The following is a 25,967-nucleotide window of genomic DNA, read 5'->3' as shown; positions in this document are numbered from 1 at the left end:
GCGGTTTGCAGTCCTTTTCAGCAATTGGTAGTCAGGGGAATACTGTCTTTGAATTTGGTAGTCTTTGAATTTGGTAGTCTTTGAATCTGTCTTTGAATTTGGTAGTCAGGGGAATACTGTCTTTGAATTTGAATTTGAATTTAACTACCATGACTAATACTCACTGATAGACTTGTCCTCCATATATTTGTCTAATCACATTTTAAGCCTTCTAAACCTGTAACCATCATAATGCTTTTCGGTAGCAAATTCCTGTGCTATGTGCTTATTTAAAAGTACCACTTTCTGTAGATGTAGACTTCCTCATAATTGTGAGCATTCTATCCTGGTGAACAATTTGTTTGAAACATTATCTGTAAGCACAAATGGGCTAGTTTGTTCAGCAATGCAAACATTTCTAAATCTGAATATGTGTTGAGGGGTCATAGCAAGCCAAACTGCAGCTTACGACATATTTTTCAGATGAACCTTCCTTCCACCATGAACATAGGTTGCCATGATTAGAAACATGGTTTTATTAGAATGTAAGCCTATGCGGCAGGGTCTTGCTATTTTATTGTTTTACTCTGTACAGCACCATGTTCACTGATGGTGCTATATGAATAAATAAATAAATAATAAGGAGGGAAGGGAAGATTGATCTTGCAAGCGGATTTTATGAACTGGTTTAAGTAGCTCCACACAGTACCGTCTTGATTCAACTTAATATAGTTTATATGCAACAATTACATAGACCATAGCACACTTTTCTACCATCTTTCATAGATCATAGAATAGTAGAGTTGGAAGGGACCTATAAGGCCATCAAGTCCAACCCCCTGCTTAGTGCAGAAATCCACCTGAAAGCATACCCGACAAATGGCTGTCTAGCTGCCTCTTGAATGCCTCTAGTATGGGAGAACCCACGACCTCTCTAGGTAATTGGTTCCATTGTCGTACTGCTCTAACAGCCATGGAAGTTTTTCCTGATGTCCAGCCAGAATCTGACTCCCTGTAACTTGAGCCCATTATTCCGTATCCTGCGTTCTGGGATGATCAAGAAGAGATCCTGGCCCTCCTCTGTGTGACTACCTTTCAAGTACTTGAAGAGTACTATCATGTCTCCCCTCAATCTTCTCTTCTCAAGGCTAAACATGCCCAATTCCTTCAGTTCTCCCCATAGGGCTTTGTTTCCAGAGCCCTGATCATCCTTGTTGCCCTCCTCTGAACCTCCTCCAGCTTGTCTGCATCCTTCTTGAAGGGTGGTGCCCAGAACAAGATGAGGTCTAACCAGTGCTGAATCGAGATGAACTAGTACCTCGCACGATTTGGAAGCTATGCTTCTGTTAATGCAGCCCAAAATAGCATTCACTTTTTTTGCAGCCACATCACACTTTTGGCTCATATTCAGCTTGTGATCTACAACAATTCCAAGATCCCTCTTGCTTGTAGAATTGCTGAGCCAATAAAAATGCTGAGCTAATAAAAGTTCATTTGATATTACTGCAATACAAATGGGCAAACTAACTATCATCTTTTATTGCAGGGGGTGGGTAACATGCAGCGTGCGGGCTGCATGCAGCCTTTGCCGCCCCCGTGGCATGGCCCCCACAGCAAATACCGCCATACTTAATAGGTAATGGGTCAAGAATGATCCAATGGAAGCAATGGCAACAACCAACACAACTATGCAGAGACCGTCAAACTATGTTATAAAAAGTAGGACAGGGCTCCTGTACCTTTAACAGTTGTAGAGAAAAGGGAATTCAGCAGGTGAAATTTGTATGCAGGCAGCACCTGGTGAAATTTCCTCGCGCCCCGTCTGCAGCTGTGCGGCGCCTTTTTTTTTAATCCAACAGGTCCGCTTTGCGCACGAATGGAGGACCGAAAAACTGTCTGGCGAGCTGTTGGGTGTGTGTGTGTGGTGGATGTGTGGGATATGTGCAGCTCGGTACCTCTGTGTGGGTCACTTTTTGGGAAGGCGGCCATCCAACTGTAATGGAAAGTTGGTGACCTGCCGTGGGGGGCAGCCACAGGTACCGTCCTCATGCCGGTGGTTTAGGCTGCGCGGATGATGTAAAGGCGAGCGGGGAATGACTGGCATGGTAGAGGCATGCAGGGCTGTGTGCCTATTGGTGTGGGTACGCCGCAGCTGGCTGTAAGGGGGCAACAAGCGAGGGTGGGTGGCCATTTTCCAGCAGCCACGCGGCGGCAGGCGGAAGGCCAGGGAAGCATCAGCCCAGGGGTGGGCACGTGCCCTGGGGCCCCTTTGCACTGTCAATACACTCCCCTATCCTTCTGACTGCATTTGCTGGGGGGGGGGGGAGTGACAGCGGCAGGCTTCTTACGCCAGTTTCGCACCTCTGCCAGTGCGGAAACTGACGAGCCCCCCTTCTTTCTGCTAACGATGCCAATGAGCAGGGTTTGCCCTTCGGGGTAGACTCAGGAAGACTAGACGTCGTGCAGTTTGAATGCATGTTATTGAATACATGTGGTGCGAAGGACGTTGGGATGGTGGGGGGAAGGGCACAGGGCCAGTCATCGCCGGCAAAACTCAGAGGTGTGATGGGATATGTAGGCGCAAAATGTCCATGCAGACGACTGTCCTTGGATCACAGTATGCCTGTTATCACCCCCAAAAGCAAATGACAGCATTCCAGCCTTGTCAATGCCACTCAACAATGCCACTCGTTCCCATCCTCCTGCCACCGCTGGCCACGCCCCCTGTGGGTCATCCCCCAATCACAACTGGCTCCCCTTCAGGAGACCTAATTCCTGCTTGTAAGGCATACATAACCAGAAGGATTCTAGGGGCATGTCTACGCCACCCCGTGGAGGGGGTAGGATCTCACGATATACTGATCTCGAGATCCTCCCCTCAGTCCACACGCGGAAGGAGGACGTCGCGCCCACCTTTTTTTTTATTTATTAAGGAAAAGGACCTGTGCTCCAGCGCAAACATAAGTGTTTCTAAAAGAAAAAAAAGCCCTGACCCTGCTCCACCCCTAGATGGGCACGGAGCAGTTAAAGAGCTCTGTGCCCTGTGCCTGGTTCCCAGCTCCTCGCATTTACTTCTGAGGAGCTGGGATGAAACTGGGACGGCCACCCACACATCCTGCCCCCTGGATCACCTATGTGTCATGTGGATGCACAGGGATGATCCCCGGGTGATCCCCGGGATAAGGCATGGTGTAGACATGCCCTAGGAGGTTTCTGCAGTCTGACTATGTAGAGGCCTCTGAAATACAATTGATTGGGCCAGGGAAAAGCTTAGCCAACTCAGGTTCTGCTTCTTTTTCCGTCTCAGTTGGGAAAGATGGATATAAGTAAAAATAGTCATAAGAAAACATGCTCTGTGTCAGGGAAACAAAAGGGTAGCGGTTTGTCTTCCCACTCCACCAACAACACTACAGATCTCGCAAAGTGATTTGTTCCCACTCTATTAAACAGGGCAGATCATTATGATTTTACTGCATTTTAGGCATATCTTAAAAGAACAGTTATCAGAATATCTTGTAGGCATTGTCTGAGTCAAATAGTAAAGCATTCCTGTTGCGAGGCTCATGTAAGTGCTTGTTAAATAGACCTGTCCCAAAAGTTTGTCAAAAGTTTACATGGCGAGGGAGAATAATTCTTGAAAACCCCTTTAATAGTGCAAATAATGTGAAACCTTTTCCAAGCTGTAAATTGTTATTTTACCCTACCTTCTGGTACCCTATCTTAATTAGCACTACTTTCTATTTTCCACAATGCTCATAGAAAACCAGGGGTAACATAATGAACACAATTTCACTGAGGGCAAAGGAAGCTGATGCAGAGTGAGAGGAATACCTCTGTCTATACGGTGGCGGGTTGCCGCTGTGATGAGCTCATACCCCACACTTTCACTGCTATGGCGGTGGCAGCGGCTAATCCCAATATCACAGTGAAGGCGCAGGATGAGCAGATAGATGGGAAGAAAGTTAGCACATAACAGACACTGCTAAGGCCAAAGCATCATGAATTCCCAAGAGAAATGGCAGAACGCTTGAAATTCCCCTGAGAACATTTCTATTAACTCTAGAAACATCATACTACTGTCTTCTTTTTCTATAGCCAGATTCAAACTGGACAAACTATTTCTTCTAGCCTCTTTCCCTTGTGGAACAAGTAGTGTTTTATAATGTGTTTTGGATAAAGGCTAGTCTAATGGTAAGTCTGCCTTCGACTTAGTCTCGAGGGAACTGCTATGGTCAAATTATACAAAAGTTCTATGGACAAGCGCCTATTGTTTCTCATTAGATGCCTGTATAATCAGACCTCTAGTCAAGTCAGATGTGGGCAGCAGGGACAAGTTTCCAACTCAATCCTCGCTACAAGAGGTGTAAGACAGGGCTGTATTTTGGCCCCTTTACTTTTAAATTTATTTTTAAATGATCTGGCTTCTTATCTTTGTCATGTCGATTCCCATGCTCCCAAAACCTTTACTTTTGCGTGCTAATGATGCTGTACTGTTATCACTCTCTAGAATTGGGTTAAACCGCTTACTCTCTGCATTTGGGACCTATTGCTCTGAGAATAGTTTGACTATCAATTATAGTAAGTCAAAAGATTTGGTGTTCTCTAAAGCTCAGAAGCAATACAAATGGACTTTAAATGGTAATATCTTTAAGCAAGTTGCTCGTATAAAATATCTAGGCATACATATACAGAGCACTGGAGCTTGGTCTGAACAAAGAAGGCAGGCAATTGATACAACAAATTCTAGTCAGCAGCTGATGCTAAGGGCTCCATCCGATGAACGTTTTATTGCACGCTCGTTACTGGGCACTTATGGATTTTTCACAGGTCCCTCACATGACCCTTCTTGCCTTCCTTGCTCCACAAGAAAAAACCAGAAAAAGTCCAAAATGCTTTTAAAACTGGAAGTTGCTGCTCTCTCCTGCTGTGTGTAGGAGAAGCAGCATGATTACAACTCCCGACTGAATGGGCCTCGTGCTCATTGTTTACTTCCTGTTTTCAAACAGGAAGTAACTGAGCGACAAAACCAGGAGCGGAGAAGCCACGGTAGCCAGCGTTTTTCCCCAGATTCTTTTTTATGCAAGGTGGTCATTTCATCCTTTCTGCAATTCAAATTTACAAAGCTAAGACTCTGGCCAAAGTTACTTATGGTATTCCTATTTTGATATTGGGATTTAATGCCCCAATTGAAAGAGTCTAGTCTGTATTTCTTAGGAAATTACTTGGCCTTTAAATGATGGCTACGGTTACACTTCCTGGGAGTTCCTGGATGAGAGATATGGAGAAGAAATTACTTAGGCCATAGCTAGACCTAAGGTTTATCCTGGGATCATCCAGGGTTCGCCCCTGCCTGAGCACTGGATCCCTTGAGTGTCACCTAGATGAACAGGTTTGACCCCTGGACGATCCAGAGATAAACTTTAGGTCTAGCTATGGCCTTTGGCTAGGCTTCTCTGTGGAAGCTATGGGAACTATGGGCTTCAGAAAGGCCAGTTTCTTGTTGTTCAAAGATTAATAGACCTAGATCTGCAGCATTTAAGAACTGTCGCTAACAAATCTTGCTCTCCATTGCTCTATAATAACTTCAGTAAGTACGGGCTCACTGCAGCTTCGTATCTGCATACGATAACCATTCCAAAGTATAGAAGAGCATTTACCCTTGCTCACTTTAATGTGTTGCCATCAGCACTACTGGGACGATTTAGTAAAATCCCGGTTAATGAACGGATATGTCCCTGTGGCACTGGAACAATTGAATCTGTCAAACGTCCTTTTGCATTGTAACATGTATAAAGAATGCAGAAAGAAGCTAATCTTTCCAATATTAACAGCCCTTTCTGGAAGTAACCCCACAACTTTGGTATTAATTTGTTTAAGGGATGTGTCCTCCCATATTACTGAAAGGCTCTCTAAGTTTTTTACGACCTCAACACAAATTAGGTGGGGGGGGGAGTTGCAATCCTCCTGAGAGAAAGAACTCTACAAAGCTGTATTTGTTTTCATGTCACTTTTTATCTATCTTTTGTATGTTTTACATTGATTTTGCTGGTCTGTGACTGTAATAAATAATTGTCTAATGGACCATTAAGAAAACACTTATTGTTCACCATTACCTAGCATGCTACGCATGAACATGAACTTAGAAAGAGAAGGCTATCTTTTCCTTGTCACAATATAATAGCATAGCTCATAATAAAACTTTTGGAAGACCACTTGTTAGAGATAGGCATTTGGCAAGGAGTCAACACTCAGTGCCATGCGAATGCTCTGCCAGGGGATGTGTTGCCCATCCTGCATCCTTTCCAATGGGGGAATGCATAGCATTGGTGGGGCTTTGCACACAGCTCAGGATCCCCATGGGGCAGTGTGCAGCACACATACAGCCTTCTCCCAGTGCTGGCCAAGTCCCCTGCTGCCTGCATCCCTGCTGTGCATTCCCCCACATATCATGGGAATCCCCACTGTTATGCTTCCTAGAGCAATCCAAGGAGGCTCCACTGGCTAGATAATCTCTGCAGGCTGCATTAGGCCTACGTGCTAGAGGTTCCCCATCCCTGATTTATACAGGATATTTATTTAGTGTGAAATGCTAAAGCATGAATCTGATATTGGATTATATGTTGCTCATTGTTCTTTGGCACCTGAGTTTTGCCCTTTCGATCTTATGGTTTTGTTTTGTGTGTGTGCTGTAGCTATTCAAATGTTTAAAAGTTTTACGTAATAATAATACTTTCCCAGTAAACTTTTAAACTTTTGTTATTTAAACTTTGCATTTGCTTATCTGGCTAAAAGATAGAGAGATGGAGTTATGAGAGTTGGAGTTCCTGAGCAGAATGAAGTTGCAGAGGGTTGAGTTTTATCAGTAGAAGACCCAGCACCACTAGGAAGAACATCTCAAGCAGCACGAGGCTCAGCATTGTCTGGAGGAGGAACATCTCAAACTAGAGAATGAACAGCAGGAGGCACAGCTCAAAAGAAGATGGTTGCAGCAGCCAGCCAAGGTTACCATAAAAGCCTTCACTCCATGAGAGGATCCTCATTTGTTTCTGTCCGCCTTTGAATGGGCTATGCAGAAATGGGGACTTCAGGAGAGCGAGTATATGAAATATATGCCCAGTTTAATAAGAGAGGAGCTATCAGAGATTTACAATAGCATGCCAGAAGGAGAGGTGGTTATGTATGCTGTGTTTAAAGATATTATGTACAAAAGGGGTCTTAAGCATTTCAAGAAACAGTTTAAAACCTTGTTGTCTTAGTCTAGCAAATCCTTAATGGAGTTTGGGATGAAACTAAAAGACCTCTTAAACAAAAGGATAGAAGGGGCTGAAGGAGATACCAAAGAAAAGGTTCTGGAGCTGAAAGGATTAGACCAGTTTTATTATCAGATCCCCAAGGAAATTGAACTAAAAATCAAGGATAAAAGTCCTGTGAGTGTGGTGCAGGCAGCTGAAATAGCTGACCAACTGATGTTAAACAGAGATGAGTTTCAACCAAGGTTTGCAAGGTTTGGAAGTGAAAAAGAGGTTTCAAAAAGGAGGGAGAGGGGGAATTGCCTCCAAGAAAGGAACAGAACACTCCAGCTAAAGATTACACAGAAGTCTCAAATGTACCTGACACCCCTATCTATAGGGATAAAACTTGTTATCACTGTGGACAGCTAGGCTACCTGAAAGTCAGCTGCCCAAAATGGCAGATTGTTAGGGAAATTTCCCTAAACCCAGTAGGGAAGGAACAGACTCCAGACCGGTCCAGACACAGAGGTTCTTTATTTTACTATGTACGTAGGGGAACAGCCCACCCTCAGCAAACCGAAGGCGGAACTCTCTACCCATCAACCACATTGGCTTTAGGAGATAATGCCATATCTCCTAAAGCCACATCACCTGCCTCAGAGCAGAAAAGGAAACCCCAGGAGGTTGCAAGTGTAAAGGAAACACATGCTTGTGGAGTTGTGATAACTATCAGAAGAGAGGTAATTAGCAAGTTTAAGGAACCTATAGTTGTCAAGGATAGAATAGTCTGGAGGTATTGTACTCAGGGGCTGATGATGTCTCAGTTATATGTTCAGACTTGGTATCCCCCGATGACTTCTATACTACGTTAAACAACTTGGAGGACAAATTCTGGCATCCTCATTGTCATCAAGGTTGATGAAGTAAACACCCGAGGCTTGAGCTATTCGGTGCTTTCAAAGGTCAACTTTCTCCACATTCATATTGTTTTTTGCATGTGACAAGTAGTCTGATTCTGTGTGCCTTATAATTTCCAATCCAAATGGATACTGCGCAGGACGAGCAGAAACAACACAATAATTTTAGTACAATTGTACTAAATGGTACAATTGGTAGCCCCACCCACCATAATGACAGGTGCCTACTCTTTGAAGTACTTCTTGTTTCATTTCTAGTAAGCATAAGGGAGCTTATGCCAGAAAGAAATTTTATGTGGAAAACATTTCTAAATTATGGGAATCTAACATACAAGAATCTAGCATATCATGTGAATCTTCGAAATGGTGTGGAGAATCTCCTCACAAATGCCAGCTGCCACCAAGAATTAGTAGCACTGGATTAAGGGAACTCTATTTAATTCAGAACACCAATATAGCAATGGTCTTTACATAAGAGCACAGAGATAGGAGTATTTCCCAGCAACTTCTTTATATTTGGTGTAAAATACACAAAGAGTTTGGAAGAAATTAGCAGAGTCAGGAAAGCAAGCTGTTATTTTCATGGCTCAATCTACATGAATAAGGGGATTATACTTAGGGTGACCATATGAAAAGGAAGATAGGGCTCCTATATCTTTAACAGTTGCACAGAAAAGGGAATTTCAGCAGGTGTCATTTGTATGTATGCAGCACCTGGTGAAATTCCCTCTTCATCACGACAGTTAAAGGTGCAGCAGCCCTATACTAGGGTGTCTCCTTCCAATCAGTCTCTCCTGGGTGGCTGCTATGTTTTGGCATCTTCTATGAGGCAATGTCACATCTTCTGCCATGTCTTCCTGCTGTGTCAGCATATGTTATATCTTTGCATTTTTCTATTCAGTCCCAAATGAGAAGCTCAACAAAATGACTTGCCATGACAGGAGGCTTTTTTCCCCAGTCTCGACATGTCATTGATTAGGAATTGCCTCTTTTCAGTTAGGGAGCACACTCAGATCAATACCTCATACAAAAATAGTGGTGCAAGGCTTGTGGGTCAGTCGTTTTAAACCTTATTGGCTATAAATAGGAAGTGTGACTTCAATATTAATTAAGAAATAAAGCACCACATTCAACAGCTATTCGTCAGTATGGAATTATTTGACCTGAACTGGGATTTGGATCATCAACTTGATCTTACATTACGATTGCAGGTCTTGGGATTCAACTCTTGGCAGGGCGAGCACCAAGGTTTGAGTGCCGCTGATACACACACACACACACGCCCCCGAGGGCTGGGCAAAGCTGGCAATAGGCCTGGGCCAGATGGGAAATGTAGGCCCCATTTCAAACTGCTTATTAAGTATTTTTTAATCAGTTCTAAATACATATGAACTAGAATGATTTATAAAAAAAGGTAATGGCAAGCACTTTTATTCAAGATGTATATAAGACACCTTTGCCTCTACTAAGGGGACTCGGAGTAAGCCCCCTCAAAACTGTAGGCCCATGCCAACTGCCCCCACTGCCCCCCTCTGCCCAGCCCTGCCCCCCCCACTGGGTCCCACCCAGCAGCAGCACCAATTGGGCCCTCTTTCTCCTCAGCAGGCTTACCCAGTAGTACTGGCACACTTCTTATATAAGCCAAGCAGCTGCTTGGCACCAATCAGTGGTGGGAGGTGGTTGTCATTTTAAATTTTCCAGAATGCAGTGCCTCCTAGCATGGTGCAGCATAGGCCCACCAGCAGGGAATTCATAGCATTGTCATCAGAGGGGGGCTGATTAGTGGTGCCCTCCATGAGTGGAGACAAGCAAAGGCAGGCTGGGCCTAGTAGCTGTGTGAGTAAGCCAGCTGATGACACTGGCCTGCCCTTTGGTTCTCAAGAAGATACAATTGCTCTAATACAGAAGTAGGCATATAAATCCCTCCTCCTTTACTAATCTTAACAACCCTGACCTTATTCTTTGGAAATTCCCTTCCCAACACTGTTTTCATAATCCCCTTCTAGGCTCCAAAGATCAGTTTAAGATTCACCCTTCAGCATCAGATGGTCCTCACTGTAATACTGTGGTAATTAGAAACATTGCAACCCTTTCTCTTTTCAACTGCCAAAAGTTGAATAGAAATACTGACTTCTAAATCATATTATACTAATTTCACTTTGCTTCATATATTCCATCTGTCTTATGAAACTGTAATTTAAATATTTATTTATTTGTATGCATTTCATTTCCAGTAAAATGGCCTGCTTTTAATAAACAATGTAATTATAACAAAACGTGGAATATCCTAATTTAAAAGACATACACATTAATAAAGATGAAAAGACAAAGGATAATTTCTTATTGACTGGAGCACTCAGAAAATCTAATAGGCCATGATTAACATCTCAAGAGGGACATTTACCTTATTAATTCCCTGAAATATATGTAGGTATAAATATTACATATTGCTTAGTGTTGAGGTTGAAACCTGTAAGGGGAAAGGGATGTTTTGCTCAAATTTGGAATGAGTCAGATGAAGCAGCATTATAAAAGCAACCCCAACAACCCTGGCATTGAAGATATGCACACATAATACTCAAATATCACATTCCTTTTTTCTTTTTCTTCCTTCTTTTCCTCATCTACCATGATGTATAAAAATACCTGTTCATATTTAGAGATCATATCACAAAACACCTGTTTATTGAAGTCTTTTCAGCAGCTTGTAGATTTACATAATCCTGCAAATTTGCATGCTGCCACCAGGTAAATGGGATAATATACTTGTATTTAAACTGTGCTAAAGCTCCTGAATTCTCGCAATAATCCTGATGTGAAGGTTCTAGGATAAAACTATCCATAGCCAAGTGCTATTCTGGTGTTTTGGGATAATTTTCCTACTGTGTATAAGTAAAATACAACTAATGTAATAGCTCATTTGTTCAATTTGACTAAAAATTTGTTAGGTCAGCTGGCCTGGTTGCCTTTCCGCTTCTTGCTACTATTAAATCCAGGATTAAACACTATTAGCTCCTGTGATCAACAGCTCTGTTTTTCTGCTAATCCCAGTTGGGGGAAGGGAGCAGATGCTGTTTCTAAGCTAATTAATGAAGGTCTAGATCTTCCCCTCTGCTTTAATCTTCTGAACCTTTAGTCAGGGTAAGGTGCTTCCTCACGTATATTGGTAACTTTCCAGGTTTTAGAGAGATAATCCTGGGATAAAGATACTGGAAGGGGAGTGCCTTGGTGTTTTAAAAATGATATTCAACCCATTCCACAGTTCCTTTTCTTATTTCTTTTCCCTTAGGCTTGCTAACTTTTTTTTTGATAGAGTATCTTAAAAGCTACATGATAGGCACAAATTAAGGAACTGCAGTTTTCCACACATCTTGGCATCTTGGGGCCAGAAAACCTGAACACATTGCATTTCTGGCCAATAGTCATTACATCAAGGCACAGAGTCCACTGCCAGGGGAAAAGGTAGAAATCCTATTTTCCCCACTATCAAAAAGCCTGATAAGTTTAAAGAAAGCCAAAATGGTTAGCTTATACCAAAAGCATAATATTGAATTATGCTAAAGCCCTTTCTACACCTAAGGATTATCCCAGGAAAACAGAGGGATCATCCCTGCCTGCTCCCGGGATCCCCTGTATGTCATTTGGATGCACAGGGATGATCCCAGGATAAATGGCTGGTGTAGACATGCCCTACATAAAAGAATAAAACCAGCTACCATATATTCTAATAGCAAATTCATTCATCCAGTACTAATCTAAAATAGCGAAAACAGCACCATCCACAAACAAGAAGGGGGTATATTAGCAGGGTTGGGGAAGCCTAGGATTTCCAGAAATACAAAGAGAGGGAGAAACCCCCAAGAACAGCCCAATACAGACCAAGCCCAGAGAATGCTGATTATTTGTTGGGTAGAAACAAACAAAACTGGGGGAAAGTGGAACGAAATGGAGTATCCTGGAAAATGACACCAGCTAGAATACTGACTAGGAGTACTCCACACTGCAAAATCCTACTTGTGAATACCATAAAAATGCCTTTAATGTAATAAGTGAAAGGAAAGGAAATGACATGAAATGTATAATCAATTAGATAAATACATGTTTAAATAAAGGCATTTAAATAAAACAATATTTAATTTAAATTAAGCAATGTTTTATTTAATTGAATGTGTTTTATGATATTCATTGCTGTTTTCATTGTATTTTTGTATTGTAGTAAGCCAATTTATGCTGTACGTAGTAGATGATTTTTATATATTTACTACAACTAAACAATGAATTATATTAATGAATTATATTAATATTAAGGTGTACAATAACATCAAGCTATCTGTACTTGCAACCAAATTTGATTTCCATTTGACTCATTCCTAACAAGGTGATGGAAGTCACTTGAAATAATAAATACCTATGATGGAATCCTGACACCGCAAAAGCAATGTCAGTCTAACAATATTTTGGCTTCTTCATTAACATCTTACTTCAGTATCTAATGGAGGGAAGGACTATAGCTCAGTGGTAGAGCACCTGCTTTGCATGCAGAAGTTCTCAAGTTCAGTCCCCAGCATCTCCAGGTAGGACTGGAAAGAATCCTGTGTGAAACCTTGGTGCTGCTTTGACTCAGTTTAAGTCAGCTTTCTATACAGTAGCCAAGACAAGACTTGGGAACAGTCTAGAATTGCTTCAGACCCCATGCTATTTTAAACTATTACAATCAGTTTTGCCATTGGCCTTAATGGACTATGTATTCTGCCATGACTCTGTGAGAAAAAAAAAGCACAACAATGTTCACTTTGTTAACAATGGATGCTGCCAGTGCCAATTCCATGTTTTAGCAGGCCCTTGGGTGAGGTGTCCTAAGTGGGCTCTCCTTCTCCAAATCAATTCTGCTCACTCACTTGCCTTGAGTTGACCCTCTGGGCCCAATCAGCACAACTGCCCAGAGAGAGAGAGAGAGAGAGAGAGAGAGAGAGAGAAAGGGGAATGGATGTGCTTGCTCCATCTCCTCACTTTTGTCATTGCTTACATGATTGGCGACAGAGCAGGTGAACAAGCAGTGGCAGTAAGGAAGAGGACCAAGAGGCTCCAGGGAGTGGACAATTTATATTGCAATACTCCAGACAAAATGATCCGATGCTACTAGTACAACATCCCATAACCAAAAGGAAGGAGAAGGGGATTAGCCCTTCAAATACACTAGTTCAGAGTTTGCTTCTAAGTTCAGTTCATAGTGCTGGTTTTAATCTTTAAGGTCCAAAATGGCTTGCCCTTGCCACGTGTGGTGCCAGGCTTTTGAAACATTCTCCTCAGGGAGGCTTGACTGGGATCTACTTTGATGTCTTTTGGATCTTTTAATTATTTCCACATGGCTTTAAAAATGCTGTTCAGATTCTCATAAGGTGGGCACTTAAGCATGACCAAAAAAGAGGAAATTAAGACAAAAGAGGATGCAGATTTGCATAAAATTTGCATATTCTGATTTTTATGTATAGAAAATTTAGAAACAATTAATATAATTTAAATAGAAATACATATCACCATACTGACCAAGAGACCTGTGTGCCTACTCAGTCTGCTATCCGTGCTAACTGCTGATGGGCAATTTCAAGACCCCTCCTCTCCCTCTTTATGATTCTTTTATCTTTATAGGTTTTAATCTATAAAGCTCTACATGGCTTGGGACCACAATACCTGATGGAACGCCTCTCCCGACATGAACCTACCCGTACACTGCGCTCAACATTTAAGGTCCTCCTCCGAGTGCCTACTCCGAGGGAAGCTCGGAGGATGGCAACAAGGGGGAGGGCCTTTTTGGTGGTGGCCCCCCGACTGTGGAATGAACTCCCTGATGAGGCTCGCCTGGCGCCAACACTGTTATCTTTTTGGCGCCAGGTCAAGACTTTTCTCCCAGGCATTTAACACCATTTAACAACGCTGAGTTTGTTTTTTAACGGACCCCCAGAACTGTTGTTTTTAAATTGATACTGTTACTTTTATACTGTTGTTTTTATGTTTTAAAATTTTGTATACTTTTTAATGTTTACTGTTTTTAACTTTTGTAAACCGCCCAGAGAGCTTCGGCTATGGGGCGGTATATAAATGTAACAAATAAAATAAATAAATCTTTAAACCAAACTTGGCCTGGATAGCCCTTCAAATAGAGGATATCTTCAAATAGAGCTAAATGGTCATCCCAGTTCCTTAATGCAGGGGATATTTGGTCCACTTCAACAAAAGTGGACCAAATATCCAAAGAAGTATCCATTTGAAGGTGGCATCTATTTGCCACCTGTTCAGATATTGAAAGTGTTGTAAGGTCCTCAATCCATTGAATTTTAGGAGGTCAGTGCTTATCCTTCCAATGTTGTAATATATGTCTTTTAGCCGTCAAAATGACACAGAGAAACAATTTACATTGAATGTTGTTAATTTCTGTGAAGTAGGTAAATAATTTAAAAGAACATGTACATCAGTGAATATTAAAGACTGTTCCAGTGCAAAATTTATCTGTGTATACCCTCCTCCCAAAAGAAGCAGCTACTGGATATTGCCAAAACGTATGTTTATCAGAAGCATTAGGTGTATTACACCTTGAACAATTAGCTAAATTAGACAATCCCTTTTCAAAGAGATGTTGCAGTGTCCAATATTTATGAATCAAACGTTTTTGCTGAACAAAACTCAGCCTAACATCTATAAATGCAACAGTTCGAAAGTAGCGATCCACTAATTAGGCATTTTATGATGATTCCCACAGCATGCTCTCAAATTCCCATGTGTGGCACAGGTCCAGAAAGGTTTGGGTCCTCTGCCTTAATATATTGGTTTTATCATTTCAATTATTTATTAATATTCTATGAGCTACTGTGGGAGTAGAAATACTAATGGGTGGCATATAGATGAATTAAGATCCCTACTGCTGGAATGGGCCAACACGAGGAGTAGGAAGACAAAATTTTGAGTTAATTATATTTTTGTTTGTTTGTATTTTATATTGTTACTGAGCAGCCCGCATTCTGAAAGGTTTCAGTAGACCAGATTCCACAACGGGATGCTCTATTGACATTTCCATTTTGAAGCAAGAGTGGGGCTGTGCTTTTAGGCCTGGCCTCAGCATCACATCTCCTTCCTCTGACATCCGTACATTGAACCCAGCTGGTGCATATAGGGGCTCTGAGCAATTGGGACATGGTATTCCACTCCTGCAAAGCTCTCCCGGTGAACAGCTGCATCTACACTTTTCCTTTGCAGGTAACCATGAAGAAGTTGGAAAACGGAGACTGGTGGTGCTAAAAATGTATCCCACTTTTGTGTGCTAAATGTATCCCATTTCTGCCTGAACACAAAAAAATGCCCCATATGTGAGAGGAATGTATAAATGGGGCTACACACTCGCACATGAATAACCCCCATCAAAGACAACAGAATTGCACTAAAGACACTGTTTTTCTTGGATAGTTATTCAGTCTTAGGCTGCAATCCATTATCCATTTACCTATGAGTAAGCCTCATTTAAATCCACAGGACTTACTTCTGAGAAATACAGGAATATGCTATTAATTACTCAAAATAGAGGCAAATTCTAAAGAGGTAACCATGTTAGCCTGTTGCAGTAAAAACAACAGTGAAGATTGTGTGGTTCCTCAAAGGCTTAACAGATTCAGAGACTTCTACATGTATGAAGTCTGCTTTTGCCGCCAAAAACCAATGCTGCAATGTACTTGTTAGTATCTAAGTTGACACAGGTCTCTTTGGTAAAATAGAGCAACCAATAAATGGCAACCAATTTTGAGCAGATAAAACAGTTTTAAATTCTAAAACGGTTCTCCTTAAAAGCACAGAATATTTCAGGAATAGTCATCCACTGCATCTTTTCTCCTTTGTCCAAAGTAGAATTAATTCTAAAAATATAATTGAAACTAGTGTGTGTGTAATTCTTGCAATTATGGCAACTAATATTTCAAAACATAGAAAGCAAGAATTACCTCATATTAATATTCTCTCCTGACATGGGTTTTGAAATCTAGTTTGAGTTTAGTTTTGTCAGAGGACCAAGATGATGAATGGTTTATGGCTATTGGTCAAGACCCTTCAAGTGACCTACTGACAGGTTCTGTTGCCATGATAACTTCTACTCTCACCTTTGGCTAGCTGTGGCCTGGAGGCTAGGTGACACCTCAGGGAACTGCACTTCACTCAGGGACCAATGCAAACTGCTCCTTTGAGAGAAGGAACAGGGCCGGATCTACACTACTGCTTTAAAGCGCTTTATAACAGTTATAAAGCGCTTTAACTGCTTTAAAGCGCTATAAAACTGTTATAAAGCGCTTTAAAGCAGTAGTGTAGATCTGGCCCAGCTAAATTGGGTTAAGCTGGTGAAACTGATTGCCATATAGAATTTACGAGAATGAAAATACCATTCTCGCAAGAATTTCCACAAAGACACACGAACAGTTTCTTACTGCACATAAATAAGTCAAGGCAATGGAATCAGTTTTAACAATTTTGTCAGCTGTGGTATAAGAAATGGATAAAAATACTATACTTGGCAAAATATGCCTACTTTTTCAGAAGCATATGCAATATGAATTGCATGGCGAATACTTTCTCTTTAAAAATACTATCATAAGGATTTTAAGTAGAAGCACTATTACTGACTCCTAATATAACTAACCTACAGCAATGGATATGTAACTGATTCAAGGCCCGTATTTGCAGCCCTCCCTTAGGTAAACTTCCCAATGACGTCAATGGGAGTTCTGATTTGAGGAATGAGGTGTTTGAAGTGGGGCTTTCCCACATGTTTTTAAACCAGCGAAATTAAACTAGCAATGATGGTACTGCGAATACAAAGCTACATTCAGAGGGAATAATACTGATACCCCAATAGTGATGTCAATTAGAAATCTTCAAGTAGGAACTCTGGGGTCAGCGTTTGGCATCAAAAGTTTCAGAGCTATTTGGAATGACCTGATTACAAAAGTAAGTGTTTGTATACATTAAAGCTATCACCTTATTTTAAAAAGTGGATTTGTAATTAAATGTCAGTTACTGGCAAACCCCTCTTTTTTCTTTGATATCACATTTACCATCGACAATTGTTTTGCTTTACTGAAGCAATATTAAAAGGAACAAAACACAACAACAACGAAACACCACATGAATGTTGTGTTAACAAATTTAATTTACACAGAGCAACACACCCAATACCCCTGTTGGTGCATGAGCCTTTGGCATGAAACAGTCAAAGCTAAGCAGATTTTAGTCCCATTAATTTCAACTGGAGCTGTACTGGGTTGGAACATGCCCCCTGGTGTATCTATTGTAACATAGGTAAATATTTATACCTATACATTCTGTAGAATATAGTCTGTTTTAATTTGAGGAGCAATCCTAACTCATTCATATTAGAAGAACAGTGGTGAGTCTGATGAGATGCACATCTTTCTTGATCCCCTTGATCTTTTCCTGCTGTAATCTGCCTTATGAATTTAAAAGGGTTACCTACCATGCTCTCTTGTTGGGGGCAACAGGCAGCAAATACTGCTTGTCACACAATATGGGCACAAGCCAGAGTCAATACCAAAATACTGGGCCTGCTACATTGAATTATTTCACATTTCACAATCAAGTGTTCTTTTCTACCCTGCAATTTGGGTGATTCTTTAATAGGACACAGGGCCATCTGGCACCCTCTCTTCTGTTATTTAATCTGGGGTACTATTCATCAGGAAAGTTGCCCTGTTAAGCCCCATTAAAATGGCGTCCAAAATCAGTCACCTAATATAGCAGCCTTACTTTTCCTCATGCTAAGTCTACCTCTGACGCAGCAGCAACCATTTGCTCCAGAATGATTCTATTAAAATCTATGGGACTGCTCCAAAGTGGTCGTGGATGTGGTTCCAGCCAGCCTGCACTATCTGTGACCCACTAACAAGCCAATACAATGTAAAATGGGCACATCTATGCTTAACCCTGCACAGGATCAGCTTGTAAACTGAATGCATCCCACCAGGCTTGCATTTTCACATTAACATTATTCTTAAGAGATTGAAAACACCCTGTTCTGTACAAACAGGATGAAAAAGAGGTTTCAAGGACAGGAAATACTTTGTGAATTCTAAGTATAATTTACATCATAGGCTAACCAGATTCATATATCTTTTAAAAGATTTTAATGTGGTTGTTGCTCTTGAGGGACAGCAAATGCAATATAGGGATATGGTTTTATTTCTGTTTGTGTAGCAGGCACACATAAAAATACAGGCGTTTGTATTAAAGCTTTTATAAACTCCAGTTTTAAAAATCAAGATTGTTGTAATTATACATAGGATTGAGTATGAGTGTGCACTTTATGTAAGATGTTCATTTGAAATGGCTATTGTTAATCTTCTTAATTTTTATCTTGTTTTTGTTGTTGACGACATTTACCACCCCCACCACCACGAAGAAAGGCTTTCCATATTGGAACATTGGACATTTACTTCAGTCAACCTGATGCCTTCCAGATATTTTGGACTTCATCTTCCATTAGCCCAGCCAGCATAACTAATGATAAGAAATGCAGTGAGCTGTAGACCAAAACATATAGAGAGCACCAGGTTGGGGAAGGTTGGCTTTCTTAGTTAAATAATATTTCTGCGCACAGTCAATTGCACATGAAATCTGTATCTATGCAACATTTGTCATCATCTACTGGTCCCATTGAAATAAATTTAACAAAATTGTAATTGACTTAAAGGGACTAAAGCATGGCTAACATTAGTCTGAATCCAACTAAGATATTTTATCCCCTATACAGATGCAAACTAGCCAGCATTGTTCCTGCCATATGGAAATGAATGAGAGTTGTGCATTTCTATGGCTATGAGAAGTACAGGTAGAAATTTACACATAGCTAGTGCAACCCATGAACTTTACAATAGTCATCACTGTTTGGGTGTTCTACTACCATGTTTACAGGCTTTCTTACAGGATGGGACTTTATTCATACTCCAGATTTCAAAAAGGACTTTAGCCTTAGTCAAAAAAGACTTAACCCCCCAAACCCAGAAAATATTACCACTTACCTTTTTTACATCAGGTATGTTAAATTGCTTTTTGGTATGAGCAACCCAACCCACTATCCCAATGTCCAGAGGAAAAACAACTTCTTTCTCAGGAGGCACCAGGTTGCTCTCATATTTGGAGGTAGGGGTTACATCGAAGAGCCTGCTAGCCATCTCTGGAGTACCATTGCGGGAACGGCAAGTAAACATGCTACATCGATCAGCTGCCAGCAACTGTGCCAACCTTTGCAGGACTTTATGTACTGTCTTTTCTACACTGACTGCTTCTTCCTGGATTTCCACCAGCAACTCAAAAAGCATCTGACATTCCTCTAGCCTAGTCATATCCTTGAAGGAGACTCCATCCTTCACATCCCCAGGGTTGACTTTGAAGACACTTCCCACTGCTTCTAGCCGCAGTTTTCTGTCGTAGTATTCCTTTGCAAACTGTGGGTTGTTCTCCAGATATTTCTCAACATCATCTTTATTTATCTCACCCATTTTGTTTCCCTCCTCCTTGGCAGCTTTTTGTTGTTGTTGTCGTTGTTGTTGTTGTTGTCGTATTGTTACCCCTGCATTACAGTTGAAGCAGCCACAAGTCTTACTTTGTTTCTAAAGGGAAAATGGTTGATTGTACATTCTGTAACTCCCATAGGCATAGACCTGTAGGCTTGCTCTGTGGCTTTCCAACCTTCTAAAACCCTTGAGATATGACAGCAGTCCACTGGCTTAATGTCTTCTTAGTGAAGGATCCAGCAGACTGCTAATTAAAGAGATGTCAGGACACTAAACCCTTGAGCATTCTTAGCTCATAAATCCAAAGGGAGTCTTTCTAGCATGATAATAAACTAACCCCAACAATTCCTATGCTGTGCAACAGTGTAAAAGAAAATGTACATGAAAGTGTGTACATATACATTCTGACTTGCTTTTTTATGGTCTTTCTCTTTATGATTTTTTGACATGCTGGATTTCCATGGACATGAAATGTGGGGAATTCTTAAGCCTCTCTCCTTCCCCATAGGTATACAGATAAGTACTTCACATGCCTGCACGTGCACACACATGCACATGCACACTCTTCAGTATAAATAATACTTATGACTTAGATAAACGGCAGCATGCTGGAAAGCCACTCAATGCTTGGAAATGCTTTTCTCCTCCAAGATAAATGACTGGTGCTGAAAAAAAACTAAATATCTGTAAACATAGTAGCACAAATGTGTAAAATGGATCAAATAGTGACATCTATGCACACAGATGAACTGCTTCCACTCAGTGAGACATAGTTTTGGGGAAGTCTCACTAAAATGCAATTCTATTATACACACATGGGGTTTGGTCCCGACTTAGTCAGGCTTGGGGCAAGCCCATTGACATCGATGGGGCTTAAATTTGTCATGAATAACTTGCCTCATTGATTTCAGTGGGTCTACTCTAAGCATGACTAACCAACCCACTGAATTTAATAGAACTTACATCTGAGTAGACATATACTCTCTCTCTCTCCCTCTCTCATATCTGAGTAGACTTGATTTGATTCAGTAAAACTAGAAAAATGTAAGGGTATATGAAAACAGCCATGAAAACAAGTTTAAATGGTAAGCTAATTGAAAAGCAATACAAGATAGTAATGCAATGGTATAATACCTTTTTGGGACTGCAGGGAATAATTAATATACTTGCAGAAATTGTAAGGAGTGTGATTCATAAATTTAACTGTAAACATGGTCAATGTACACAATAATGATCATTATTTGGACTAAAGTATGAAGATGAGTAAATTTCTGGGCATGTCTTTACCTGTAGATACAGACATGATATTGGGCTTTTCTTCATACGGCTTTTATCCCACAATTGAGATTGGTTACTCATGGAAATTTGTACGTCCTTTACATGATGTTGTCAACCTTCAGCTCCTCTTCTGTGCCTTCCAACCATTTCCACAGGTTAATTTGAAATTGAAATAATGAAGTAATAAAAAGAAGCAGTTTGAATCACTTTGAGTTTGTCCATGTAAAGAGAATGTGACATTATAACAACAGTGGCTGGTGAATACATAATGAAGCATATAGAACTCGCAGATAAAGAGAAAAGGGTGGGTGGGGGACAAGGAAAGCTCATGTAAACAGCTGATCGTAATTCCACAAAAATCTGGAAGCAGAAGCCTGATAAAAAGCCTCTGAAGAAGCCCATTGGCATATATTCTGTTTAGAAAGAAGAAAGAGAAGTTATTTCTGGTATCATCAGCAAAGCAGAAATACAAAATGTTGAAAGATGCACTTCCAATTCACCAATAGTTAGTCATAATGAAATTGGTATTTATAATAATATTAAGGAAAGGGGATATATCAAATTTGAATGTATTATGGAAATTTCAGTAATATATATTTATTGTGCAATTTATTATTATCAAAATGTCCTAGAGTAACAGAAATTAATGTATTTTTAAAAGTCTGGTAATTAAATATAAATTTATAAACCAGGATCCAAAGATTTCCTTCGGTTCACGCAATGGACAGGGCTAGCTTCATGAAACCTTACCCACCCACTCTGTCCTTTGGACAGCTGTATTCCTTCCTCCTTTATTTTCAGAAGCAATTCCTCATGGGTTGGGAAAGGAGGGTGTACTGTTTAAGAAAGACAGGTTTCTTCAAAACCACCTTCTGCTATTCACAAAACGTTTGTGACCCCAAGTTTCTTTTAAAAAGCTTGACAAAGCTTGACAAATTTAGTGGAAGCTTTTTCTTTAGTGGAAAAATCCAAATTGTTCCAAAGGAACAAGTGCTCTAGGCTTCCAGTCTGTTTTCATTACGAGAACAAACAGAAGCTCTGTCCTGGTTGAAATGCAGCAAACCTAGGGTAGAGGCCAACACCATACAAATGGAAGATGACTTATGCAATGGGGCTCTCTTAGGCCTTAGCTAGACGAGGGGTTATCCCAGGCTGATACCCGGGATCGCCCCTGTGCATCCAGATGACACACAGGGGATCCCAGGCTCAGGCAGGGATCAACCCTCCCTGGCCCTGGGATAATGGGCACCACTTTAGGCCTGGTTTTTCCTGCAGTCTCAGGCTGAGCCCGAGACCATGAGTGTGTGGCCCGTTGAAGCGGCTTCTCCCCGGCTTTACGCGATTACTCGCACGTAGCTGGGAGCTGCGCCCATCTAGTGCAGGGTGGGGGGAGCGGGGAAAGTATTTTTAAAAAAACAAACAAACTCACCCTTCAGTCACTGGAGTGCTCCTGTGCTGCTTCCCCTTTAAAAATGTAAAGAAAAATGGCGGGCGCGATGGCTCTTCTCCAAAGCTCGTCGCGCCTCATGTGTAAACGAGGGCGAGATCCCGCAATAGTTGTATCGTGGGCTCTCCCCTCATCCATCCTGGAACAACAGGTAGGTCTAGCAAAGGCCTTGATCTCAGTGTTCCCTTGCAGCTCACTGAAAATCTGCTTCAGAAGTTGCCCAACCTCTGGAACAGAACTTGATGGGGCTGCAGGAGGGATACAATTGCTTTCTTCCCTGTTCCACTGACCATCAGTGGGAAAACGTAATTGAATTTCACCCCTAATCAGCCTGATGCTACATTACCCCACATGACTGATAACTGGCATAGTATATTTATTTATTTATTTCATTTATATACCACACCATAGCCGAAGCTCTCTGGGCGGTTTACAAAAGTGTAGTGGGAAGAAGTTCCTGGTACAAATTGAGCCATGCTTTAGGAAATCTGGTATGCCACATTCTTAAAATGGGGATGAACATAATGCTGATTTACCTTACTGGCTATTGCAAGAGTTACTGAGAGCATGTATGGGAAGTCCTTTGAACATTGGGAGACTTTTTACATGTGGCATTTATTCTCTAACAAAAAAGTCTAGTATTTTTTTGAATGGCAGCATGAAACCCCAGTGCATATGTGCAATTCCACTATACCAGAGCACCACCTAGTGGTTGTGTAATAGAACATATGGAAAGAAAGAGAAAGAAAAACTCCAGCAAAAAACAACATACATGTAAAAAAACAAATTTTAATCCCACAAAGAATTCAGAAGCAGAAGCCTTGGTAAAGCAGTAAAGCCGCATGTAGAAAATCCCTTAAAGGACCCTATATAATTGCTCCTATATTTTTTATTTTACTTATTTATTATTGCATTTATATCCCGCCTTTTTCCCTTCCAATGAACCCAAGGTGGCGTACATCCTCCTCCTCCTCTCCATTTTATCCTCACAACAACAACAATCCTGTGATGTAGGTTGAGCTGAGAGTTTGTGACTGGCCCAAAGTCACCCAGTGGGTTTCCATGGCCGAGTGGGGACTAGAACCCAGATCTCCCGACTCCCAGTCCAACACCTTAGCCACTACACCACACTGGCTCTCCTATATGACTATTACCTTAACAGGGCTGGTGCCAGACTATTTTGCGCCCTAGGCAGGTGAGCGGCTTCCAGCTGGGCGTGCTGTTCCAAAGCCCCTCGGCCCCCCCCCCAACCCCAGCGGCCGGAAGCCGCTCCTGGCTTCGAAGCCAGGACACTGGGGTTGGGGGGCGGCTTCGGAACGGCGCGCCCGGAAGCCGCTCTCCCAGAGCCGCTGTGGGAGAGCGGCTTCCGGGCACACCGTTTGGCGCTCCCCCTTTGGCACTCTAGGCCACCATCTGAGCTGCCTCTATGGCAGCACTGGCCCTGTACCTTAAAGCAGAATTTCCAAAATAAAATGAACCTATAATGAAATTCTTTGTGGGACAATACTCTTAAAATAATCTGAAGGAAAAGACTGCTACTTTTTTTTTTAAGTTTATCAACTGTATGACAGAAATCATGTCAGGCCTATCCAGTAGAATTTTAGGATACTTTTAGTAGAATTTTAGAATGTTTTTTAACACTGTATACTATGTTTTTAATTAGTATTTTATGTATTTTATGCTTGCTGTTGTTCCCCACTTCAATCCAATCGGAGAAGTGGGTAAGAAATAAATTATTATTATTGTTGTTGTTGTTGTTATTATTATTATTATTATTATTATTATTATTATTATTAATAGGCAATGCTCTTCCCATTACTACAACTGCATGGCAGGAAAAGCTGCACCTGTTGATTACAGTTATTACAGCTATAAAAGGCACAATGCTTCTATAAATTAATTTAAAGAGTGACAGCTTCTTTTTCAGGAAACTGTCAACTCTGATAACCGAGAGCTAATTGGGACAAATACCTCCTATGTCTATCTTTTTCCCATGACTGTGTTGAAGCAATACTGGAGATTGGCATTGTATAGGACTCAGAGGAAGGTCTGGTACAGACATTGGGGAAAATGAGTTTGGGTAGATACAGAGCTGTATAGTCTCCCAGTCTTCTCAGAAGGCTTTTAAAGTCGGGCACAGCATTGCCTTGCTATACAACCAGTGCACTTCCAACAAACTCACATATGTTCAATAAAGGCTCAACATTTCTTTGAAGTTAACTGATCATGCAAATGGTTTATGATGCACAGACTCAATTTTTGCATGCTACCAAAACACAAACAAAACCACAAAAAACCAAAACCTCAGCCCACTGTGAGAAATAGAAAAATATGTTACTTTTTCAATAAAGTAGACACCACTAAGGAAATGCCTGCTCCCCTGATATGTTTCCTGCCAAAAATGCAGAGAAGGGCAACTAAAATGATGAAGGGTCTGGAGCATCTCCCTTACGAGGCAAGGTTGCATCAACTGGGATTGTTTAGTTAGAAAAGGGAAAAGGGAAAGGGGAGGCTGAGGAGAGATAGCATAGAAGTGTATAAAATGACGCATAGTATAGAAAATATGGATAGAGAGACATCTCTCTCTCTCTAAAAATATTAGAACCCAGTGGAGTCATCCCATGAAGCTGAGTGGTGGGAGATCCAGGATAGAACTCACTACCACGAGATGTATTGATAGCCACCAATTTGGATGGCTTCAAAAGCAGGTTGAATAAATTCCTGGAAGTAAATAATAATAATAATAATATATCAATGGCTGCTAGCCCTGATGGTTGTGTGCTATCTCTAATATTCAAGACAATAAGCCTGTGTGCACCAGTTGCTGGGGAACATGGGTAGGAGGGTGCTGTTGCACTGTGTTCTGCTTGTTCATCCCTGGCTGATAGCTGGTTGGCCACTGTGTGAACAGAAGTGCTGCTGGATGGACCCTTGGTCTGATCTAGCATGGCTCTTCTTATGTTCTTATGTTTTAAATGTTGTGCTTTTTATTTTTTCTATAAAACATCTGTTCTTAAAAATCAAAGTTACCAATTGTGGGGGGGTTGCCAGTTGCTCTCTTTGCCTAAGGCGCAAATTAGTCTGGCACCAGCCCTGACTAGATACAAAACGGTTTAAAGATGAAAGTACATCTAAGAACAGATCTGGATGAAATGCGCTATCAAGCAAATAACTGATTTGCTCCTGAATGAGACGTTCTTTTGAAAACTGTATGTGCAGTGTGTCCTGGGCCCCAGCAGTTGTCAGAACTGTTAGGGAGAACTTTTAGAATGCTTTGGAGTAGTGGTGTCGATCCTGCCCAGGTGCTGGGAAGATATGCGAGGAAAGAGGGGCCTCAAAGAAACCAAGGAGATGGACCTAAATGTTATTAGTGTAAAAAGAAAAGCCATTTCCAAAACCAGTGCTGGCTGGGGCAGAGAAGTGGGGTCAAAGTAAATACTGTCCTGAGACACAAGCCCCAGAGCCTAGAGATGAATAATCCCGAACCCCAAAAACTACACCCTCCAGTTTAGAGTATTAGCATTTAACGGGGTTAAAGTGAAATTGAAGT

At 41.3% G+C, this 25,967-nt stretch overlaps 1 protein-coding gene across 3 annotated transcripts in view; it reads right to left on the bottom strand.

Annotated features, from left to right (window-relative positions):
• PDE6C (phosphodiesterase 6C) overlaps nucleotides 1-19,677 on the bottom strand; it is a 58,372-nt gene extending 38,695 nt beyond the window's left edge. For all 3 annotated transcript variants that reach the window (XM_063131613.1, XM_063131614.1, XM_063131615.1), the window contains exon 1: nucleotides 19,198-19,677. In XM_063131613.1, the coding sequence (XP_062987683.1) occupies nucleotides 19,198-19,677 (480 nt within the window). The remainder of the gene's footprint in view (nucleotides 1-19,197) is intronic.
• Between the last annotated feature and the right edge of the window lie 6,290 nt (nucleotides 19,678-25,967).

The sequence above is a fragment of the Elgaria multicarinata genome, chromosome 8 (assembly GCF_023053635.1).
Source record: "Elgaria multicarinata webbii isolate HBS135686 ecotype San Diego chromosome 8, rElgMul1.1.pri, whole genome shotgun sequence".
Taxonomy (NCBI): domain Eukaryota; kingdom Metazoa; phylum Chordata; class Lepidosauria; order Squamata; family Anguidae; genus Elgaria; species Elgaria multicarinata.
Note: the sequence above shows the minus strand (reverse complement) of the source record. Positions and strands in the feature narration are given on the sequence as shown.